Source organism: Microtus oregoni, unplaced genomic scaffold (genome assembly GCF_018167655.1).
Source record: "Microtus oregoni isolate MIOR12 unplaced genomic scaffold, Mior012 000005F_ref0000423, whole genome shotgun sequence".
In the NCBI taxonomy this organism is placed as follows: domain Eukaryota; kingdom Metazoa; phylum Chordata; class Mammalia; order Rodentia; family Cricetidae; genus Microtus; species Microtus oregoni.
The window spans coordinates 39,125,262-39,149,878 of record NW_024543064.1 but is presented as its reverse complement, the minus strand read 5'-3'; the positions used below and the strand labels follow the sequence as shown (position 1 = coordinate 39,149,878).

General features: G+C 37.1%; 1 protein-coding gene across 1 annotated transcript in view; it reads left to right on the top strand.

Moving 5' to 3' along the window:
* The window catches only part of Faf1 (Fas associated factor 1), a 298,559-nt gene that overhangs the window by 184,856 nt on the left and 89,086 nt on the right, over positions 1 to 24,617 (top strand). The window contains exons 10-13 of the mRNA XM_041652128.1: positions 1,491 to 1,617; positions 2,699 to 2,762; positions 3,656 to 3,737; positions 24,163 to 24,317. Of these exons, the coding sequence (XP_041508062.1) occupies positions 1,491 to 1,617; positions 2,699 to 2,762; positions 3,656 to 3,737; positions 24,163 to 24,317 (428 nt within the window). The remainder of the gene's footprint in view (positions 1 to 1,490; positions 1,618 to 2,698; positions 2,763 to 3,655; positions 3,738 to 24,162; positions 24,318 to 24,617) is intronic.

Sequence of the window (24,617 nt, the reverse complement as noted above, 5' to 3'; positions counted from 1 at the left end):
ATGAATAAGATTTTTTGAGGTGAAGAAAGGTTTTGAATTTTTTTTTAAATGTGGAATATTTAAACCAGGAGGATATCTTGAGTCTGTAGAACAAAATTCTAAGGTTAAGATTAGAATTATATGTAAAACTAAGGCTTTTCTAATACATAGTAGAGTCCTAAGATGTTTCAGCAGTACCCAGCTATCAAGTGGATGCAAAGTGGAAGAGGCAGGGTGGCAGCATTATACAGTGGACAAATGTGCTTGCTGCCACACATGATGACCTGAATTTGATGTCTGGAACCCACACAGTGGAAGGAGGCCTCACTGCTAAAATTTGTTCTCTGACCTCCACACACATACATGAACACACACACACAACACTGAAAAATAAATCTACTCTTTTTTTCTGTTAAAATAATTATTTTTAAGTTATGCTCTTCTACACAGACAAAATGGTCAAATAGTTTCTATGTTTTTATGACTTATGTACATAGAACCATATTAGAAAGTAAAAAAATTCATTTACTTCCAGGTGTGGTGGTGCACACCTTTAATACTGAGGAGATTGAGGCCGGTGAATCTCTAAGTTTGAAATCAGCCTGGTCTACAAAGTGAGTTCCAGGGCAGCCAAGACTGTTACGCAAAGAAACACTCCTTGAAAAAATAATTCATTTACAAAGTAGTGTTTATGGGCCATTTGTTGTACATAGGATTGCCATTTAGCCAGATATTTTGTTTTAGACCCTCATCTCAGCCAAGGCTTGAACACTTATTGGTACTCATAACCCAGTTCAAATGTTTTAAATCTTAACACTTTATAATACTCTCTTAATCTAGGAAATAGAAGTTAAATTTGTATTTTGAAACTGGTATTTTTTAATACCTTAAATGTCACCATGTTGGTAATAAAGAATAAGTAGGGTAAGTTTATCGGCGCCAACCACATAGTAAATTCTCAATACAAGCTTATTGAATGAAAACATGCTATTATAGTTTGTGTCTAGTATGATACTACAATGGAATTTCATAGATGTGTGTTTTATGTATCTCCTAATGTCACTGTGAGGATAACTCACTGATGTCTGACTTACTGTGAGTTACTGCAGTAAGACAATGACAAGTTTGAATGCGATCGTGTTCCTTCTTGCCAGATATAGACAGTGTGAGCTTTTTGAGAGACTTGTGGCTTCCATTTGTCTCTTGACTTTTCTAGTTGTATCTGTTTCCTAAGTTTGGGGGCACTTACTTGCATACTGCACACTAGAGCTATCACAAGAATCTCTGTCCTTGGTGAGCTTATAACTCCCCTTCATTTTGTCAGTCTCTGATGTTTGGACTGCAGGTTTCATAACAAGTTTAGTAATATTTATGAGCTTTAAAATGGAGAATATTAAATTTAACACTAAGAAATGATTTCTTATTAAAGTTTTTATTTTACTACAGTAATGTAACTTTATAATTTGATATGTTAAGGCAATATGAATCTAACCGGGACTTTTCTTAAATAGCAAAGCACGGATGTTCATATGGTTAGTGATAGTGATGGAGATGACTTTGAAGATGCTTCAGAATTTGGAGTGGATGATGGAGAAGTATTTGGCATGCCATCCTCTGCCCTAAGAAAATCTCCAATGAGTGAGTATTTGTAACTTTTTGGAACCAACATTGCAATTCTCCCTTTTAGATCTAAACTTAGCAACAACAGGGATTTAAAATCCCTTCCTGACCTTTAGTTTAGAGAGATGAGATGTAAGAGGTAGGCATGCTTTATTAGAACCATAGTCTTGAGTTGTGGTTTCCACATTTCCAACACACTAGTAACAATGTCCAAAAGTATGTGTAGTAAAATGTTTCAGTGTATTAGTTCCGATTCTGTTGACTTTTACCTTAAAAGTGGATTGGCAAACACCTGTACTTTCTGTTGCTAGTACTTGTTTCCCACTTGTCAGCGACGTCAGTGTGAAGAATACTAACAATATCTTTTTATTCATTGTTGGTATCCATTTGAAAAAGGAAAAAAGTAGAATATATGTGCCTCCTTTCTCATTTTTGCTTTTGAGATGTATGGTAGAGAATAATAAAGGATGCTATATGCAAAATGACTTCCTTAGGTGGCCTATTCATTCTGTAAAATTAGGGGTTCCTGCCGGGCGGTGGTGGCGCACGCCTTTAATCCCAGCACTCGGGAGGCAGAGGCAGGCGGATCTCTGGGAGTTCGAGGCCAGCCTGGTCTACAAGAGCTAGTTCCAGGACAGGCACCAAAGCTACAGAGAAACCCTGTCTCTAAAAACCAAAAAAAAAAAAAAAAAAATAGGGGTTCCTTTTGACAGAATTGATAGAGTTACATAAAGTTGGCAATTTTCCAATTAGTTCCTCTAAAATATTTTGAAATATTTATTTAATTTAATCACAAGGTATCTATTTCAAGAAAACATTAAAATCCAAATTGATGATGACACATAATTTAGATGCTTAACAGAATTGTATCTATTCACTGAGATTTTTTTTAAAAAGATTCTTTTTATTCTGCTTGATAAAATTGTCTGATGTATGTTAAAGTATCCCACCAGATATATCACAGAAGCTACACTTAATTTTATTTCCTCTTTATTGATTAAATATATTTCTTATATGTGGGATTAGATGTTATGTGGTTTGTTTTTTGTGTCTATTTGTTTTGTTTTTTTGTTTTTGTTTTTCTTTTGTTTGTTTTTAGTGCCAGAAAACGCAGAGAATGGAGGAGATGCCTTATCACAGTTTACAGCAGAGTTTTCCTCAAGGTAGGGTTAGGACATTAACTTAAAATTGATGTTCTCTTTTATTACTGTAATTTTTTTTGGTGCAATTTTAATTTTAAATAATCAATTAGAGTATTCAAAGGATCTATTTATCGATCACACAGTATTGATAGAGGAATACAGTGTGGTGTAACTAATAAACCATTTGTGGCCATGCAGAAATGTATTCCGTTGAATAGATGGGTCACTCCTCTACTGACTTATATTTCTCAAAGGACTAGGATATATCATACTAGTGTTTAGTATATCCTAGGGGAAACAAAAATCACTTACACAATACTAAATTCAGAGATAATTAAAATTTAAATGTAAGTGAATTTTTCTTTTAATTTTTGTTTTTGGATTATTTAGCATTTCTTTTAAGAGTTTTAGTAAGTTCTTTATATATTTTGGAGTCTATTGAGGTGTTTTAAGAGACTTCTTACTATTTAATTTTCTATTTGACATAAATGATATTGCTCTTTTAGTGTTATATTTTCTGGCAATACTATAATATGGAAACTTTCTAATAATCAATTTTCTATGGTAGAATTCCCAAATAAATGAATGAACTAAAATGAGAAAAAGTTATTGTAACTCCAAAATCTGATGAAATTAAGTAGCCAAGAAGTACTTCTTGTGATATAGATTCATGATATTTATTAAACCTGTTTACTTACTGCTAAAAATTCCAGTGTTCTAATATATTGGTACAGACCAAGAAGAATTTTTAAAATTTACATATCTCATTCAGGCAATTAAAGAAGTTATTTAATATTTGGTTTGTTCTAGATATTAGCCGCAACATTTGCTTACCAGTCATTGATTCAGTTTGTGTGAGGCTTTGGTATGAATTTCAAACATTTCTTCATTAATATTCATAATTTTTCCTGTAGATATGGTGACTGCCATCCTGTATTTTTTATTGGCTCATTAGAAGCTGCTTTCCAAGAGGCCTTCTATGTGAAAGCCCGAGACGTAAGTCCAGCCTTCCAGATTCTGATTAAGATTGTACTGTATTGTTTACCACTTGGTGTGAGGCAGTGTTTCCTCTTTCTTACAGTGTTGAGATTGAAGTCTTGATTTTTCCATTCATCTACCAACCTAATCTTCACCAAGATGCCCATATCCATTGGTACATTATATTAATATCACCTGTAGCCTTTGCAGAAGAACTTACGAGGGTTGGTGGACATATTTACAAGGAACTATATGTTTATATTGTTTTCAGTTATATGATAGAAATTTGTCTTCAGTCGTTACCAGAATGCTTATTCCTGTAAGTAGTCTAAATTTACCTGTAAATCTGCATTCTAAGCCCTCAGTGCATGACGGAACCTCATAGGACCAAGTGTGCAGATTCAGCATCCCTAACCTAGAAATCATAGTCTAGATTACTCCAAAGTACAAAACTGTTGCAGCCGCATGATCCTCAGAAGCTGTGAATTTCCAGTATTTGAATTAGGGACAATCAAAAGATGAAGACTATACAAATATTCCAAAATCAGAAAGAAGTCAAGCAATGCTGCCATACTTCTATCCCAATCACTTTACACAATATCTATTTATTCATTCAGTTCTATGATGGGGCAGGTATTTGGGGGACAGAAAGGTACTGGTCTTGTTTTGTCTTCGAGTTTTTAATTGTGGCTAGAGGGTATGAGTTTTTTAGTTTGATTTTGCTATACTATGAATTGAGCCATACTTCCTGTATGGTAAACAAGAGTTCGACTGAGCTGTAGCCCCAGCAACACCCATCCCTTTAACTTTTAACTTGAAGGGTCTCACTGAATTACAAACTGCCCTCAATGTACTTTTGTGGCCCAGGCCTTAAACCTGTTTCTCCCACCTCCGTTTAATTATAACTTATAAATAACTTGAGGATACTAAGAGATTAAGACAGCTAATTAGGAATTTGAGAGATAGTTCCACACTTAGTGTATACTGCTCTTGCAGAGTAGAGTTTGGTTCCCAGCACTCATACTAGATGCATTTCAGCTAATAACAAAATAAAACAATTACAGCAATATTCTGCAACAACAGTTAGATAAATGTAGGTTTTTCTCTCTCAAAATATTTTTATGTGTTCACCTTTCCACACTTCACAGCACATTTGTACAAGCAGCATCTTTACTTTTCTCTGTATGGGTCATAATGAAATATAATGAGGCTTACTTGAAGACAAGCACCGAAGTGTGATGACGCTGAATTACCAGTGGTTAGGCACTATGTGTAATACTATAGATAGGGATACTCGGGACAAAGAGATGATCCAGAGGGCCGTCTCTCTGCTTTTCTGTCACAGGAACTCCAGACTGTCTGAGTGCCCAGTGTTTTCACATGATGCCAGGGATCAAACTCATTTGCACAGCCACATCCCCAGGTTCAATCAGTACATTTTTATGATTAATTTTTATTTTATTACTCAGATTCAGGCTGTAAAATATTAACTGGAACAGAAAATAATTAAAATGTTTAAATAATCTAAACATTTAGAACTAAGGATGTAACTTACTGGTAGAGTTTGTGCTTAGCATATGTGAGGTCCTGGTTTTGATTCCCCAGCCCATGCATACATACAAAACATTATTTTTAATCAACAAATAATTAAAATTTCATGCTTACTTTTAATGTTTGTAGCAACTAAGCTTTTAGAGTTAAAAATTTAAACTTCACAGAAACATTAGAATATCTTATGTTTGTTAGGTTTTGATGAGACCGTTTCAAACCAAATTATTACCCCTAATAATTTGCAAAACAAATTAATTTTGCAAAACAGTGAAATCTCCTACTTAACCATAATATGGTTATTACTTAAAATAAGACTAATAATAATTCCAAACATAGATGCTTCCTCAATTTCATTTCAAAAGTTTCTGTGTATACCTCACATGTTACAGCTTTAAATGCAGATGCTTAAATATGGTATTTAATGCCAACAAAAGAACTTTTATTAAATTGTCATGGAGATTTATTCAGACTGATAATCTCCAGAGGAATATAAGCTCTTGTTTATTAACTCCTGGATATTTCTAATGAAACAATTGATCATATGCTCATATTAGTGTCTAGGTGTTTTAGCAGTGGCAAACTGCTGAAACATATACTTACATGTTTTGTTTATTAGAATCCTATCAAAATTTACTCACCTCTTAGGACTGCTAAATTGTCTTTATTCTTTCCTCCACCAGGTCGTTTTTCTTCATTCACTTTCCTTTTCCAATTTGTAGTTAATGGATATTTTTATGAGGTAACGAAAAACCACATGGTGGTCAGATTGTTGAAAATCATCTAAGTCAATATACTTTTTACAATCATCAAGGTTTTTTTCCACTATTTTTGGGATGACAGGAAACTTAGACTTGGTTTGAACTCTATGTCCTCCTGCCTCCACCTCCCAAGTGCTAAGAGCTTCAGCATGTCCTATTGAGTAAAGTCCAGGAATCGTAATACTGCTTCATATTTATATGATAAGACGTGACTACCAAATCATTCTCCTGAACCCTTTAATTAGTGAGATAGGGACACTTAGACTATATATTCCCATTGTAGAGACAAGGAAACTCATAAATGCTCTGACCTCCAGAGTGATAACAGTAGTAGATAATAGAAGTGAAGTGAGCATTCATGCGCTTCACCACAAGTAGGTAGGGTGTGGGCTCCAGCACACATGCATGTCTGCTGTCCACTGCATTGTAGGACGTAGTATGAAAGACCCTCTGTTTCCAGGTTCCACATCTCCAAATTAGCACAAATCACTTATTTTAATTAAAAAATGATTTTGAGAAAACAATTTGCCAGTGTTCAGACATTTTAAAGCAAGTGTGACTGTTAGTTACTGTGGCACTTTGCCTAAATGTCTTTGATCTTAAATATCATGTTTAATTTAAACTTTAGAAGGCACATTAATTTTACCAGGGCAACAGATGAGCCTCAAGCACCAGCTTTCTTCACTAGAATTGAGAAATTGAGTTCCAAGAGTAAATAAAAACAAGATTGAAGGTTTAAATCCTCTACTAGGCTTTCTGAACTTATATACTCATTAAATGTTTATTGGAGTGGTAGGATTACAAAGGATTTAGGGAGCTTCATCAACTGGTATATAGTTAATCACTAAGTAAAACACTACATTTGATAAAGTGTTTCTCACGATGCCACATTCAATCCATCTTAATGAAAACTGCTTCCAGCTGATTTCATTTGAGAGCACTTGTCGGAGAGAGTGTTCACGGTTCCTCTGTCTGTTCCTGAAGTCTTTAGTACTGGCTAAAGCAGATCCAGCATATTATGGGTTCTTACATACTTCTGACTTTTGATAACACCTTCATCAGCTTTATATATAATCTTTCTTGCTCCTTACTATAAAGGATAGTCATTCAGTTAAGAGTTATAAATATTTATCGCACGTTTACTTAGCGTGTGGTATACAGAGATTTCCTTATTCTGACAATTCAGAGTTTAACCAGTAAAATAAGGCAATATTAACAGATCCGCATAGTACAATGTAACATAGAAGCAATGAGAACAAATAATGTCTACAAATGCCTACAAATAAGAGGAGATATATCTAATCTGATTCTTAAGAGGTAGTGAAATGGGAATCTCACATTGTAACCCACTCAGGTCTCACACTTGAGAGCCTCCTACTTTAGCTGAGATTGAGGTCATGTGGCAGTATACCCAGCTCTGATGAGAATCTTAGATTAAGAATACTTGGGCAAATGACAGTATTCTGGAAAGTTACGCCAACCAGGTGGTACGTCATACTTTTAATCCTAGCACTTGGGAGGCAGAAGCAGAAGGATCTCAGTGAGTTCGAGGACAACTTGATCTACAGCGTGAGTTCCAGAGAGCCAGGGCTACACAGAGAAACCCTGTCTTATTTAAAAAAAAAAAAAAAAGTTATATCAATAGAAGATGAAAATGAGGAAAGTATAACCACCTTGATGTTACTTGGACAAAAAATAAACAAAGTCCAAGTTAGAGTTACATTGCAGGTATAAAACTGGGAAGATCAATGGACTGAGTTTTCCAAAGACTTACCACTGACTGCTCCTTAATTTTTTGAGAGTTTTTGATAATTCTCCTGATAACTTGCTTTCTTTCCTGCTGCTGCCCCTGATGAGTTTTCTTATACTAGAAAGTGTACCCTGAAGAATGACTGGAGACAGCAGTCAAACCCCTGCCAGAGTTATCTCACAGGTGAAGGATTGTGTCTTTCCCAGGCTTTCCCCTGAGAGAGTGGGCTTTGATACCAGTGATATTGTTGCAAGCCTCTAAATCTGACTTCACACCTAGGACTTTTTCTAAATATTATTCCTCATTTAAGGAACCCAGTACTCAAGTTCCTGTTTTTACCTAGTGTAGTTCTGTTGACCCAAAGAACAGATTTGAGCCTGCCTCTAAACTGAAGAACCGCAGAATGAAGATGGTGGACATATCTGCTGTTTGTGGTGGCTTGAGAATTAATTGGATAACTACTTAGGGCCATGATTAAGCAGTTTATGATAAATTTGAAAAAAAGTTTATACAATAACAAACCAATTTTCTCATTGACTCTGAAATATCTCTGAAAGTAACTTGAGGGCTTTGAGAGCTCCTGTGAAAACCCAATCTCAAGTTGAATATTTCCCATTAACAGGGTCTTTTTATTATATTTAATTTTAAAAATTAACTAATCTTTAGGTGCTACCATTTCTACTGCCTCAGTCTGAAAGAAATCTAAATGACATCATTAATAAGTACTGTTTAAGAAAAATTAATTCTGCCCAGATCTGAAATTACAGCTTTAGTTAGTGAGTCTTTCAAATCCCATTGTGAGAAAACCAAGCAAACGGACTTCTTAATGCTTTGAAAAATATGTCTAGTGTGCCTATTTTTTTAGGGTTTTTTTTTCTATTGTATTTTTTTTTACTTTAAAAATTTTTTTTATTGCGAAAAGAAGAAAAAAAACATAAACAAAAAACAAGTTTCCACCTCCTCCCAGCCTCCCATTTCCCTTCCCCTCCTCCCACCCTTCTCCCCCTCCTCCCATCCTTCTCCCCCTCCCCCCACTCCTCTCCCCCTCCCTCTCCAATCCACAGAGCAGTCCGGGTTCCCTGCCCTGTGTTAAGTCCTAGGTCCTCTCCGTCCATATCTAGGAAGGTGAACATCCAAACTGGCTAGGCTCCCACAAAGCCAGCACATTAAGTAGGATCAAAACCCCGTGCCATTGTCCTTGGGTTCTCATCAGCCCTCATTGTTCGCCATGTTCAGAGAGTCCGGTTTTATCCCATGCTTTTTCGGTCACAGTCCAGCTGGCCTTGGTGAGCTCCCCGTAGATCAGCTCCTCTGTCTCAGTGGGTGGATGCACGCCTCGTGGTCCCGAATTCTTTGCTCATGTTCTCCCTCCTTCTGCTCCTCCTTGGGACCTTGGGAGCTCAGTCCAGTGCTCCTGTGTGGGTCACTGTCTTGATCTCTATCCATCACCAGATGAAGATTCTATGATGATATGCAAGATATTCGTCAGTATTGCTCTAGGATAGGGTCATTTCAGGTTCCCAATCCTCAGCTGCCCAAGGAACTAACTGGGAACCTCATCTTGGGCACTAGGGAGCCCCTCTAGGGTCAAGTCGCTTGCCCACCCTAAAGTGGCTCCCTTAACTAAGAATTGTGGTTCCGTGCTCCCCTATCCACCTTTCCTTTATCCCAATTCTCCCGTTTCCCAGGTCCCCCCTCCTTCCCTTCTACCTTTTCTCTCCCCATCTCCCCTTACCCCCATCCCACCCCCCACCCCCCCAAGATCCCATTTTCTCCCCGGAAATTTGGTCTACTTCCCTTAGCGAAGAGGACAACTATATGTTTTTCCTTCGGTTCACCTTCTTCCTTAGCTTCTTTAGGTTCACCTATTGTAGACTCCTTGGTCCTTATTTATGGCTAGAAACCAATTATGAGTGAATACATCCCATATTCATCTTTTTGGGTCTGGGACACCTCACTCAGGATAGTGTTTTCTATTTCCATCCATTTGCATGCAAAATTCGAGAAGTCATTGTTTTTTACCGCAGCGTAGTACTCTAGCGTGTATATATTCCATACTTTCTTCATCCATTCTTCCATTGAAGGGCATCTAGGTTGTTTCCAGGTTCTGGCTATTACAAATAATACTGCTATGAACATAGTTGAACAAATGCTTTTGTCATTTGATAGAGCATCTCTTGGGTATATTCCCAAGAGTGGTATTGCTGGGTCCAGGGGTAAGTTGATCCCGAATTTCCTGAGAAACCGAAACACTGACTTCCACAGTGGTTGCACAAGATTGCATTCCCACCAGCAATGGATGAGGGTACCCGTTCTTCCACAGCCTCTCCAGCAAAGGTTATCCTTGGTGTTTTTGAGTTTAGCCATTCTGACAGGTGTAAGATGATATCTCAAAGTTGTTTTGATTTGCATTTCCCTGATTGCTAAGGAAGTTGAGCATGACCTTAAGTGTCTTTTGGCCATTTGAACTTCTTCTGTTGAGAATTCTCTGTTCAGTTCAGTGCCCCATTTTTTAATTGGGTTAATTAGCATTTTAAAGTCTAGTTTCTTGAGTTCTCTATATATTTTGGAGATCAGACCTTTGTCTGTTGCGGGGTTGGTGAAGATCTTCTCCCAGTCAGTAGGTTGCCTTTGTGTCTTAGTGACAGTGTCCTTTGCTTTACAGAAGCTTCTCAGTTTAAGTAGGTCCCATTTATTCAATGTTGCCCTTAATGTCTATGCTTCTGGGGTTATACATAGGAAGCGATCTCCTGTGCCCATCTGTTGTAGGGTATTTCCCACTTTCTCTTCTATCAGGTTCAGTGTGTTCGGACTGATATTGAGGTCTTTAATCCATTTGGACTTGAGTTTTGTGCACGGTGAGAGATATGGGTCTATTTTCATTCTTCTACAGGTTGACATCCAGTTGTGCCAGCACCATTTGTTGAAGATGCTTTCTTTCTTCCATTGCATACTTTTAGCTCCTTTATCGAAAATGAGGTGTTCATAGGTTTGTGGGATAAAATCCGGGTCTTCTATACGATTCCATTGGTCGACTTCTCTGTTTTTATGCCAGTACCACACTGTTTTCATTACTGTAGCTCTATAATAGAGTTTGAAGTCAGGGATGGAATGCCTCCAGAAGATCCTTTATTGTATAGGATTGTTTTGGCTATCCTGGGTTTTTTGTTTTTCCATATAAAGTTGATTATTGTCTTCTCCAGATCTGTGAAGAATTTTGATGGGATCTTGATGGGGATTGCATTGAATCTATAAATTGCCTTTGGTAGAATTGCCATTTTTACTATGTTGATCCTCCCAATCCAAGAGCAAGGGAGGTCCATCCATTTTTTGGTATCCTCTTCGATTTCTTTCTTCAATGCCTTAAAGTTCTTGTCAAATAGATCTTTCACTTCCTTGGTTAGATTTACCCCCAGATATTTTATGCTGTTTGTGGCTCTCGTGAATGGTGAAGCTTCTCTGATTTCCCTCTCTGCTTCCCTATCCTTTGTGTATAAGAGGGCAACTGATTTTTTGGAGTTGATCTTGTATCCTGCCACATTACTAAAGCTGTTTATCAGCTGTATAAGTTCTTTGGTGGAGTTTTTGGGGTCGCTTATGTACACTATCATATCATCTGCAAATAACGGAAGTTTAACTTCTTCCTTTCCAATTCGAATCCCCTTGATCCCATTATGTTGTCTTATTGCTATTGCTAGTACTTATTTTTAAAAATAATCCAGGTATGGTTCAGTAGATGACTGTTCAGTTTCCATGAGTTTGTCGGCTTTCTGGGGGTAGCATTGTTGTTGAATTCTAACTTTAATCCATGGTGATCTGATAAGACACAGGTGGTTACTAATATTTTTTTGTAACTGTGTAAGTTCGCTTTGTTACCAAGTATGTGGTCAATTTTCGAGAAGGTTCTATGAGCTGCAGAGAAGAAGGTATATTTTTTCCTCTTTGGGTGGAATAATCTATAGATGTCTGTTAAGTCCATTTGCTTCATTACCTCCATTAATTCTCTAATTTCTCTGTTAGGTTTCTGTCTGATTGACCTGTCCATTGGTGAGAGAGGAGTGTTGAAGTCTCCTACTATTAGTGTGTGCGGTTTGATGGCTGCCTTGAGTTTTAGTAATGTTTCTTTTACGTACGTGGGTGCTTTTATATTAGGGGCATAGATATTCAGGATTGAGACTTCTTCCTGATGAATTGTTCCTGTTATGAGTATAAAATGTCCCTCTCCATCTCTTCTGATTGATTTAAGTTTGAAGTCAACTTTGTTAGAAATTAGTATGGCCACACCTGCTTGTTTCTTAGGTCCATTTGCTTGATAAGCCTTTTCCCAGCCCTTTACTCTGAGTAGGTGCCTGTCTTTGTGGTTGAGGTGTGTTTCTTGTAGACAGCAGAATGTTGGATCCTGTTTTCTTATCCAATCTCTTAGCCTGTGCCTTTTTATAGGTGAGTTGAGCCCATTGATATTAAGTGATATTAATGTAGTAGGGTTTGTGTGTTTTCCTTCTTTGATTTGTGCTGGTGAAGAGTCTCTAGATGTCTGAGTTATTGTGGTCATTGTTGGACTCCTTGGTTAGTGATTTTCCTTCTATTATTTTCTGTAAGGCTGGATTTGTGGCTACGTAATGTTTAAATTTGTTTTTATCCTGGAAAATTTTGTTTTCTCCATTTATAGTGAATGAATGTTTGGCTGGATATAGTAGTCTGGGCTTGCATCCGTGGTCTCTTAGTTTTTGGAGAACATCTATCCAGGACCTTCTGGCTTTCATGGTTTCCATAGAGAAGTCAGGTGTAAGTCTGATAGGTTTACCTTTATAAGTAACTTGGCCTTTTTCCTTTGCGGCTCTTAATATTCTTTCTTTATTCTGTATATTTTGTGTTTTGATTATTATATGGCGAGGGGATGTTTTCTTTTGATCCAGCCTATTTGGTGTTCTGTATGCTTCTTGAACCTTCATAGGTACATCTGTCTTCAGGTTGGGAAAGTTTTCTTCTATAATTTTATTAAGTATATTTTCTGTACCGTTGAGCTGCACTTCTTCTCCTTCTTCTACTCCAATTATTCTTAGGTTTGGTCTTTTTATTGTGTCCCATATTTCCTGAATGTTTTGTGATGAGAGTTTGTTGGACTTGCTGTTTTCTTTGATTAGAGTGTTTATTTTCTCTATGTTATCCTCAGAATCTGAGATTCTTTCTTCTATCTCTTGTATTCTGCTGGTTATACTTGATTCTGTAGTCTCTATTCGTTTACCTAGATTTTCCATGTCCAGTCGGCCCTCTGTTTGTGTTTTCTTCTTTGCCTCCATTTCAGTTTTCAAGTCATGAACTGTTTCCTTTATCTGCTTGATTGTTTTTCCTTGGTTTCCTAGGGTATCATTCACTGATTTACTCAATTCCTCGAACTTTCTATTATACTTCTCATCCATTTCTATAAGGGCGTTTTTTATATGCTGTTTAAGGGTGTCAATCACTTTCATGAAGTCAGTTTTTTCTACTTCTTCTTGATTAAGGTGTTCATGTCCTCCTGTTGTGGGGTCACTGGCTTCTGGTGGTTTCGTGTTGTTTTTCAGATTGTTGGGAGAATTCCTGCATTGGCGTCTGCCCATCTCTTCCTCCCAATACTCCCCTTTGGATCTTCTTTTATAGGATCAGGTCTTCTTGCCCACTGATGTACCTTCCCAGTGATGTCACTCCCCAGAGATGTTTCTCCACAATGATGTTTCACTCGGTGCCCAGAACGAAACTCCACGCTGCTTGGTTAGCTCGCGAACAAAGGGCCCACCCTGCTCGCTGCGGGCAGGCTATGGGAACAAAGGAGCTACCGGCCACCCCTATGTCCTCCCGGTTCAGATTCAGTCCTAGCGCCCTAGCAGGCTGGGCAGGGAGGCACTATGCCCCAAAGGAGGGAGGGAGACAGGGGGTGTGGGGATCTGGATGTAAGCTGAGTGGGATAGGAAGAGAGAGGGGGTTTGGGCAGTATAGCCCCTGTAGGATGTCCAGGAAGTGTGGGCGGGCTGAGGTATGATCCCAGCTGCCGCAGCACTCACTCACCACAATGATGTTTCACTCGGTGCCCAGATCGAAACTCCGCGCTGCGGAGATAAAAACAAACACAAAAGCTAGCGTGTTTTATATAAACACAGCCCTACCAGCTAAATATGCTGTTCTATAATTAGGTGTTTTTACTAAACAGAGTGTTAGCACCATTTAGATTATGCATTATTTCTTCTACTTAGTTATCACAGTGCTCATATTATAGTTAGTGTTTAAATTAGTCAAAACTACATTAGCTTTATGACATGCTTGTTTAAAGCTTTCTTCCTAGTTTTTTTGATTTCACCATCTTTGATTTAGTAGTTTGCTTTTAGTAGGTAGACATTAAAGATATCAGGCAGATTTAGATTTAAAACTAATGTATATACCATCCTTTTATTTTCTTTGAATTTCATGCTGAAAATATTTTGGTAATGACCCTACCTTTATATTATGAATCTGTTTCCTAAATAATGGGCAAATTGTCCTAATGCGATGTTAGTGAAGATGTTTTGACTTGTTTAATTAGTCATAGGTAGAAGTAACAGAGCAGTAGGGCTACGACATGTTTAGGTAGATAGGTCATGGAATTCATGAACACCAGAAAAAACTTTCTTTACTGCTGTTACTGTTGTTAAGCAGTGGTTAGTTTTTGGAAGGTTTTGAAGAGGAGGGTATCACTTTCAGAGCTATAACACAGGAATGTGTGATGTAGTAGCAGTTTGTAGGGAAGGAGACAGAGACAGAGAGATCTCTGTGTGTTTTTATATGTTCGATTTAAAACCATGGTATGGTATAGTGCCATGTAGTTCACAAACTTTCTGGCTCTAAATTTAACAACCTGTTCTATTCTATGTCGCTCCATGTACGTGTATCTTAAAATAGCCACAAATTGCTGATTTCTTTGAAATGTATACTTTTGAAGAAATCAAAAAATTAAACAAAAGAAAATTGTAGTATAGACAAGCATTATAAATCAAAAGGCATTTTACAGAAGATAAAAGAGATAACCTATAAAATATGAAAAGATATTTTTTTCATATTTGAATAGTGTAAGAAACAGGTTAAAATCATTCTACTATGTCATTTTCTCAAAAATATTTTGATGTATATACTTACCAAAAAAAGAAATTTAAAAATGTTTATTATAGCAATACTTGAATAGCAAAAAATGAAAATATCTGAAATGCCCATCAATTAAAAACTAATTTTACATTCCTATAGTGAAATATTGAATAAAGCTCATTCATAGATATTGATGTAGGAGGATGTTAAAAATACAGTAAGTGAAAAAAAAGCAAGGAGCATGATAGTGTGTTTGTTGTGGCTGTTTTATTTTCTAAAAATTAAAATTGTGCATAATTGGTATGTAAATAGATGAAAAATGTTCAGAAGAAAGAGAACTGGTTCACCTACTGATTCTGAAGTGTAAATCCAGCACCCTTGGCATTTTCTTCGATACACACTTCACTGTTATTATTCCAAACCCCAGTGGGCAGTCTTCTCTGGATAAATTGACTGGCTCAGATGCTAGTAAGAAAAATTTCATTGCTTGGGAAATAAATGCTCAAGTCATCCCAAGCAATAACCTCCATGCTTTCTTTTGTGTTCCTACTTGACCTTCTAAGAGTGGACTCCTTTTTACTAACTAGCTATACAGTGGAGCTTCCTAAATGAACAGTCAGCCCATTCCCTAAGTGTAAAACACACACTAGCATATTTTGAGTGTTTCTGCTAGACAAAGAACTAACCCAATATGTGTAACTTGTCTCATATTTCATGGATTAATAATATAGTTCCATAGACTGGTCATTTTCCTCAATGACTTAAGTAGGTAAAAAATTATGATAGGCCTTTGTTATTTGTAACTGAAAGATAAACGTTAATAACAAAATAGCATCTGTATTTCTCTTTCTCTAAGTCTGCAGCTCTTCTGTTTGGTTCTGGTGTGGCACATGACAGAATTTGAAACTCAGTTCTTTATCTTCCTTTACTACCAAGGTTCAGGTTATGTCATCATTCGGGATGACTGCTGGAACGCCAACTAACACTTCTGCTGGAATTGTCTCGAGTTTAAAGAACCATGTGCTAAAAAAATAAGGAAAACTTAACTATTTCATTATCAGTTATTGATTTACTTTCAAACAACAAACAAACGAAAACAAGAGATTCTTCCCTAAGAAAAGATGGAAACATTTAGGCCCTACTAACAGTCTCTACCATGAATATTAAGTGTGTGACTAAGAGTTATAGTGTGCCAGGTGCTTCGGTGGACATCTGTAATCCCACTATTCAGGGGCAGAAGATTCATGAGTTCAAGTCCAACCTGAGCTACATGGTTAGGCTCTGTCTTACAAAGCAAAATAAAAGGAGGAGTAGGGGCTGGAGGCCTGGGGATTCAACTTACCCGGTAGAGCACTTACTTAGCATGCATGAGGACCGAGGCTTAACTGATCTGGGATTCCCCTCTGTATGTTATAAATATGCTTTATTGCCATCGGTTAATAAAGAAGCTGCTTTCAGCCAATGGCTTAACAGAATATAGCCAAGTTGGAAAAGACATATATAGAGATTAGGCGGAGTCGGTGAGACGCTGCCATGTAGCTGCCAGAGGAGAAAGACATGAGCCACCAGGTGGAACCTTGCCATTAGGCCACAAGCCTCATAGTAAAATATGAAATAATAGAAATTGGTTAATTTAAGATATAACAGCTAGCTATTAATATGCTTAAGTCGTTGGCCAAGCAGTGATTTAATTAATATAGTTTCTGACTGATTATTTTGGGTCTGGGTGTCCGGGAAATGAACAAGCAGCCACCAACAACACTTAACCCTTTCTGTACTGAAAAAAGTTATTACAGTTCTCTGTCTTTATAATTCACATCACCTTTTGAAATCTCTCTACCAAACAATGCCTGATGGTGTTGTAGTTTAAAATCAGCTGAACATAATTGCACACAAATCATTGTAATTCCTTTGATTTTTGGCAATAATACATTATTAATATATTTTAATGAGAAATTAATTGTTAATTTATCTTTAGTTCTTCACTGCTGTAGTTTGTCCATCCCTTTGAATGTTGAAATAAATGAAATAAGTAGACTATGGACTATAATTTCTCTGCCTTTCTCCCCACCCCTGTGACAGAGGCAGGAGATGTTTGTTACTACCTTTGAAAGTATATATGTCATATTCTTATTATACTGACTATTCAACAGGCCAGTCTTTATTAGATATATTGTTAACCCTCTCAAAAGATAATAGCAGATCAGAAAAATCCTTCCTTCCTTATGAATGTGGTGTGTAAGTAGTGTTTGTATCAGTCAGGGTCTCGTTAGTGCCCACAGACACTACCACAGAGCCGTAACTTCAGTACTTTTAGAGGTTCTTTTCCCAGTCCTTGGTACTGTTTCCTAGTGTTCATCTTATAATACTGATGAGATAAGTTCTTTATTTTGGCCTGAACATAATTCCTTGCCTCTGTGCTTCCTCCCCTAACCTGGCATGCTCCCTGAAGCATACCTACCTCTCTAGTTTGCTGTTAAAAGCCAGACATTTGAGCCCCTAATTTCTTTATTTAAAATACTTAAGTCACATGTTGGCCTTAAACCAAGGCAATTCATGGCCTAAGTATTAACTGTGAGTAATGAAAAGTGATGAAAATCTACACCCAATGAACATTTGTCAGCTTACTTTGTGAAGAAAATTTGGGTTTACTTTACCCCTACTCTTCATCCCTCCCCTGCTTTCTGACTTCCCTAGGGCAGCTTTCCTGTGTGAAATTCAAAAGCACCTGTCTTTATTTAGCATTTCAGAATGCTATTTTAACATCTGCTGCAGGGGTTGAGAAGACGGCATCATTCTGTCATTTCTTCATTTTAGGTAGCTGTTTCCTTTTGAAACATGTAAGAGTTTGGTTCCTGCCTATTGGTTTCTGACATCATCTTTGAAAATTAAGCAAGGAAATCTGTTTCATAATACAACCTGCCCGTGGCTCTTGAATCTTTATGTACTTGCTTGCTTGGTTGTTTGTTGGCATTTTGTGACAGGGTTTCATGTAGCTGACCTTAAACTTGCTGTATAGTTGGGGCTGGCTTTGAACTCTAGTCCTCCTCCCTTCAAATCCCAATTGTTGGGCTTATACTCCTTCACCACCATGCCTAGCTGATTGTCAGAGTTGGAGGGAAGGAATTTGGGAGGAGCTTGAGGAAGGAAAGTGAAGGGAGAAAATGATTTAATTATACTTTAATTTAAAATATGTGAATAATAATAAAATTTGAGTTCTATGAGGGTTTAAATTGTTGTCATTAATACCCAAATCAAAACAGAGCATATAAGTATTCAAAAAAAAATACTTGATGAATAAATAACTGAATATGACTGAAAAAAACTACCTAAGAGTTCTGGGATTTGGCAAACTGGGATTTAGCACCAATAGTCATTTGTCAAATTTCTTCGTTGATTTTTTCTTTTAATTTCTGTTCCATTTTTCTTCTTGACTCAGTTTTATACGTCAACTTTCATAGTTTCAGCTCCAGTGTCACCATTGTGATATAGCAGCTAGTCTGATGTTTATGGTTTAAACTACTCACTTGCCCTCATAGCCATTGATTTGCTAGATTATGTACTGTGATAGATGGTCTGTGCCGTTGCTGTCTAGAGTCACCTAAGACACAGCTTCTTGGCATACCTGTGAGGTGTTATTTAGATTTGGTTATTGAGGAAAAACCACAGCACTTCCATGGGCTAACGTCCTGGACTGAAGAAACAGAGAAAGTGAGCTGAGCATGAATATTCTTCAGTTTTCTGGTAGCGGATGATTGTTTCCTGCTGCCAAGTCTTCCCACATGAGGAGCTCTACGTATTCTCTAGAACTGCAAGCTGAAGTGAACCCTGCTTCCCTTGTGCTGCTGCTTCTCAGCTCAGAGTAACAACACAAACACTGCACTTCCTCGCTGTTAACAGAGGAGAAGAAGTGGGTGTCAGGACTTTAGAGATATGACATCTAAAAGAGAAAAAATATTTTTTCTAAGATACACACTGCTAGGAAGTAGCAAAGCAGGAATTTGAACCCAGTTTGACTCCTTATTACCTTTCCCCTGCTTTTACCGTGTACTTAATTAGTATTGGGTCAATTTATCTCATTCCTTTGTGTATGTGTGTTTAAGAAGTGCATGTATTCTACAACCTAACTCACAATTAGGCCTGTGAGCATCCACATGCAAGAATACCACCATGGTTTGGGCTAGCGGCACACACACTTAACCCAAGTACTCCTCCACTATGTAGCAAGTTCAAGGCTGACCTGACCTACAGGAAGCTGTCTTGAAATATGAGAAAGTGGTGCTCAGTGAGCACTTTTGTATAGGCTTCAATCACAAGCTGAATTAAGCCTTTGAATCAGTAAGTGGAAGGTAAGAACTGACTCCTGAGAGTTGTCCTCTAGCCTCCACTTAAGGGAGTAGAACATAAGCACCTCGTAGGCACACACACACAAAGTAAGGAGATATATTAAGTAATTAAGAAGCCAAGTACTAAAATAAGACATCTACAAAAGAACATTTTGGAAATAATTGAGAAATTTTGAATATGTATTCTATTTTGAATAATAGTATAGCAATATTAAATTATTTGGTGTAATGAAGATATAAGCAGATGTTTTGTTCTATCAGTTATGTCAATAAATTACCCATCAACTTAAAGGAGCTCTGAGAGTAATAATAATAATTCAGAAACTGGAGGGAAACAAAGTCAAATATCACATTCCACGAAGAAAATTATTTTACACTTTAATTTCCTACAATGGAAAAAAGCCAATATCTCTCCATATATTTGTCATATCAAACATTAACATCACTGAGAGAACACAGATTATGTGTTTTATGATACTGGAAAACAAACTCTTCAAGTAGTCTATTAGCATATTTCTCCTCTTCCTGAATGTCTGCTCTCTTCTGCCTTCTCAGATATAGCTTGCTACTTCTCTTTAAGTCACGGTCTCATAACCCAGCCTGGCGAGTAGTTGAGGATCATTTTGACTTCTACCTCCTCTTGTCTCTACTTTCTACGTGTTAGGATTACAGACCTGCAGCACCATACCTGGTTTATGCAGTACTCAGGATTGAACTCAGAACTTCAGTCTGGGGAAATAAACAGTCTACAGCTGAGCCACATCCAGCTTCTTCTTTTCATCCTAAGGTTCTGTAGTTCTGTGACACTAAGTGTTAAAATTTCGTAGCCACTGTAGACCATGGTCAAGTCACATAGGTTACTGTTGGCTGGGTAATTTCTGAGCATCAGCCTAATCCCTTAGTTTCTGGATTTGAAGATGCTTGACACTGAAGGCACAATTAGCATCCCAGATTCTATTGCCAGAAGGAAAACGCCAAAAAGCTGCTTAATCTATGGACGGTTTTCATGGCTATCATGTTCCTAGGAATTGCTTTAAATATTGTATTGATAGTTCTGAAATCTTTATCATAACAGTACCTTTTTATTTAGTAGATTCTACGGATCCAGTACAGTACATAAGTACTTAATGTGCTTTATTTAGAATTTTCACTATATGTCTTGCCTTATGGTTAGAAGGCTGGTAGGAGACAGAGCTAGGATTAGACCAGAGTGTTCTGCTGTTTTAAGCCTTGGGGACTATCTTACACTGTTACCAAAACAGACCACAAATTGATAGCCAAGGCTTAACACAACCACAGTTGCATGTTTATCTCACCCATACGTCCTCTCCTTCCCCAGTTCTGTAAGGCAAGGGAATTTTGTGGTATGCATTTTATATTCTCAGTGTCTAACACTTGGCACTCTATAAATGTTATTGGACCAAATTATGAATGGGCTAAAGGAAAAACAGGTTATAGTCAATGGAAGAATGCAACTTTTTTTAGGCATTTTCTGGTTACCAGATGCCCTTTCTTCACAAATGTATTTTCTGAATACTTTGCAGCTCCTTCTCTCTTAAATTGGTTGATTTGCTAAACTCAGTTCTCTCTGTTTGGACCTGTGCTCAGTTAAGCTCAGCAAGAGAATCAGAAGTCTGAGCCTGTAGTTTATCTTGGCCTATAATTTGATCTGATTTTTATGTCCCACATTAAAAGTAGGTTCTTCTTACTTATTGTCATTGTAGCAGGAAATAAAAAGTTTGCATTGAAATTTTACCATGTAAGAGGAGCAAGGCTGTGATTGTTCAGCTTCCTCTTTTAAGGCTGCTTTGGGAGTGCCCTGGCCTGAAGATTCTCTGTAGCTACTCTTTTTAATCATCGTTCTCACATTCCACTTAAAGTGGGAATTTTAAAGTGTGTTTTCCTGGCATCTTGTGTTTAACAGTGTCAGGGGTTTGTGTCCCTCGAAGGAAAACTGTTTCTACAGAGCCTTTTTTTCTCCCAGCTTCTAGTGAAAAGAGGAGCACAGCGAGCCAGTGGCTTTCCACAAAGCAGCGCCACCACAAAGGAAAGATTAAGGGTTTAGAGAGAGGTCAATGTGGGTTTTCTCTAACTAAACACTTTCCTAAAGTTTCCTTGTGGAAAAATAATGAAGTCATCTCAGAGTTTTTAAAGAATTTTTATTTCTTTTTCACCGTCTGCATTCGCTTGTCTTCTCAGCATGGATGTTTAATCTTCCTAGGCTTTGTGAATTGGTCCAAATGAATAAGTGGTGAGCTGTCTCTCTAGGAGCTGGAGGCTTATTCTAAGGGCCTAATCACTGAGTAAACACATCTTTGCCCTCCCTCTCACAACTGCGATATAATAGCCGAGATTCTAGCACAGTAACCTGGATATTGCAGGGACCCGTGCTTTGAAATGCAGAATGCCTGATCCCCCAAAACAGACAGTGCCTGGTCTCTGCCTGCCTCTTTCTTCTTTTTAAAATTAAATATTGCCAAAGAGATGCTTTTTTTATTGCTTGATATTGTGCATTTGTGCCCTGGATTTCCAAGTTTAGTTTCAGTCAACACTATCAGCTGCACTTATAGGAACTCTGCATGTTGGGTGTCTTAGTAACCTCTTGGGCACGTATGTATTTGATTTGGGAGAGCATTTAAATTAAATCAGTGAGATAGCGATGCAAATCACTAATCTCTTTCCCAAAGTCCAAATGTTCCCTTGTAGTATTCTTGAGAAAAATAAGCTTTTTAAAGATTTAGCTATTTCTATTGTTTGATTAGAAATTTGCTGATTTTAAAAGTGGACAGCTCTCTTGTCCCCACTCTCATTAAACGTAGCTGCTGAGATATAATCAAGACAAATTAGAGGTTGACATCCCTCTGTCTATTCAACTAGAAAGCTAAGAAGAGTAGCCCTAAATTTGTTAATGCAGCCAGGTTCACCTATCTCTAAAGCCAAGTATTCTTGATTCACTTAATAAAAAACAGATTTAGCATTTATCTCTGACATTTGGTGTCTTCTTTGCCAGAGGGCTGTTGTTAAGATCGCTATTGAGTTCATTTCATCTAACAGGCTGGGACCTATGCTAGTCAGTCTAAGGATGCAAAAAAGACTGAGAAACCCAGTCCTGGCCCTTGAGAGACTTTGTCTATAGGGGAAACTTGTAAACATTTATAATACTAATGGGAAGAGCTAGACACCAGCCAGAAAAGGAAGCTTTTAAGACTGAGGGAATTAAGGAGGGTTTCATAGAAACATTTGCCTTGAGCCTTTAAGGATGAGTGGAATTTGCCTGATAAGTATCTCTCCAACAATGTGTCTGATTACAAACTTCCTAGAAGCCCTGGGACTGTTATCTGTAGTCCTTTACAAAGGTGAAGAATCCCTTAGTCTTTCCTGTTGATCATTTATTGTCTATTTTTTCCTTCTTGGTTTGACATAATGGGAATTTCAACAAATGCTTATTGAATGAAAGGATCAACTAATTAACACCTAGAATCATGATGGGATCAGCCAAGCCATTCATAGCCAGGAGTCCTGTCCTCATTCCAGTTGCATGCTGTCTCAGACTCCACTCACCTCACTTGCATTCAGCCTTCTCTGTATTAATGAATGAGTACCCCCACATGGCTCTTGATTACAGAGTGTGCCCAACTTCCTGCTACTACTCTAATAGTAGAAAGAGCACTAGACTTAAGACAGTCTAGGTTCCCATCCTAGCTGAATTTCTTATTAACTAGCTGGAAGTTCAGATAAGTCATTTCTAAACTTGATTTCCCTCATATGCAAATGAGGATATGAATACCCACTTTACAGATACACTCCAGGGATTTGTATAAATAACAGTTGCAAAGGTAAGAGTGTATATTCTTCACACAATAGATGATTTTGGAATCTTACTCTATTTATCTACTCTAGTTATTTTCACCTGGCACAAAATTTTGCTTTGATTTTCATGATTACTTTTCTATTACTTTTATAATCTGGGCTTTTAATCAGTTTTGTTCCAAGCGTCAGACTTTGTTGGCCTTTCTCCAGCCTGAGACTTACATTTAGAGGCTTCCTTTTGTAGAGAATTCCAAACAGCACGTTCTCACTTACTGTCATTACATCCTTATTTAATAGGAAAAGAAAGAGTCCCAAGCATCTTTGAAATCTTTCTTTGGCAGAATTTCACCCAAAAGTTTATTTCCTTATGAATGTCTTCCTTATTATATGTATTCCCTGTCATAAATGTTATCTTTCCTTTCCTTGATAGTTGTGGTAGTTCTTGAGCTTAACTGCTCTATAAGGTAGTACTAAGAAGTTACTGAACAAACGCTCAGGTCCTTTGGTTGCTGTTATTAGTTAATGTTAGCATGCTATAAATTGTCTTGTCGAATTTTACTTTTTAGTTTCAGGTATGTTATTGACTGTCTAGCTGCCATAGAAGACCCTTTTAAGAGAGCGGGTTCATTTCTTCTCAAATCACAATTAAATGTTACACTCTTAAATAAGGACTTTACTGGAGGCACATGTAATAAGTTTCAAATTATCAGTTTAAAGTAAAAATCCAGTTTAGACTTTTTCCACGTAAAACACTTTTCAGAGATTTTGCTATCTTAGTGAATAGTTTAGAGTTAATACAGTGTACATACACTAAATGTGAAGAATGTTAAGTCCATTTTTTTAAAAGTACAGTTCTGTGGCAATTTCTGGTCAAATTAGGCTTGCACATGTTAATATAAACCCAAGATTGTGGTCTCTGAAAATATATACAATCATTCTAATCTCTTTAGAGTATAAGAAAAAAATGGATTAATGCTTGTGGTTGTTCTGAAAACTCTGACGATAAGGTGCTCTTTCAGGGGATAGCATTTAGTTTTGACTTTACTGTTCATATGCATTGATTGAGCCTCTCTTGAATTCAAGAAATCTTATTTTAGTGAATAGTTTAACTGATTGGTATTTGTCCTCTTTTTCAGAGAAAGCTTCTTGCTATCTACCTCCACCATGACGAAAGTGTACTAACTAACGTGTTCTGCTCACAAATGCTCTGTGCTGAATCCATTGTTTCTTATCTGAGTCAAAATTTCATAACCTGGGCTTGGGATCTGACAAAGGACGCCAACAGAGCAAGGTAATAATATTTTTCACAAGCTATAAGTTGAGCTTTTATTTAAAAAACAAAAATATTAAGTCCTCGATGCATTTGACTTATTTTCATTGTGAATGTTTTATAGCCTTGGCATTAAATTCTCTTTAATTTACTTTGTTAGATAAATTCTACTATAGCTAAAACATGTAGTTATTACAAATGTGAAAATATACTTTCACTTATAAAACCCTTCTAAATTAAAAATTAACAGGAAAATTTTAAAAAAGGATTTTGCCCTGTCTCGAACAACTAAAAAAAAATGAATAAAAACAAAAAAATAAA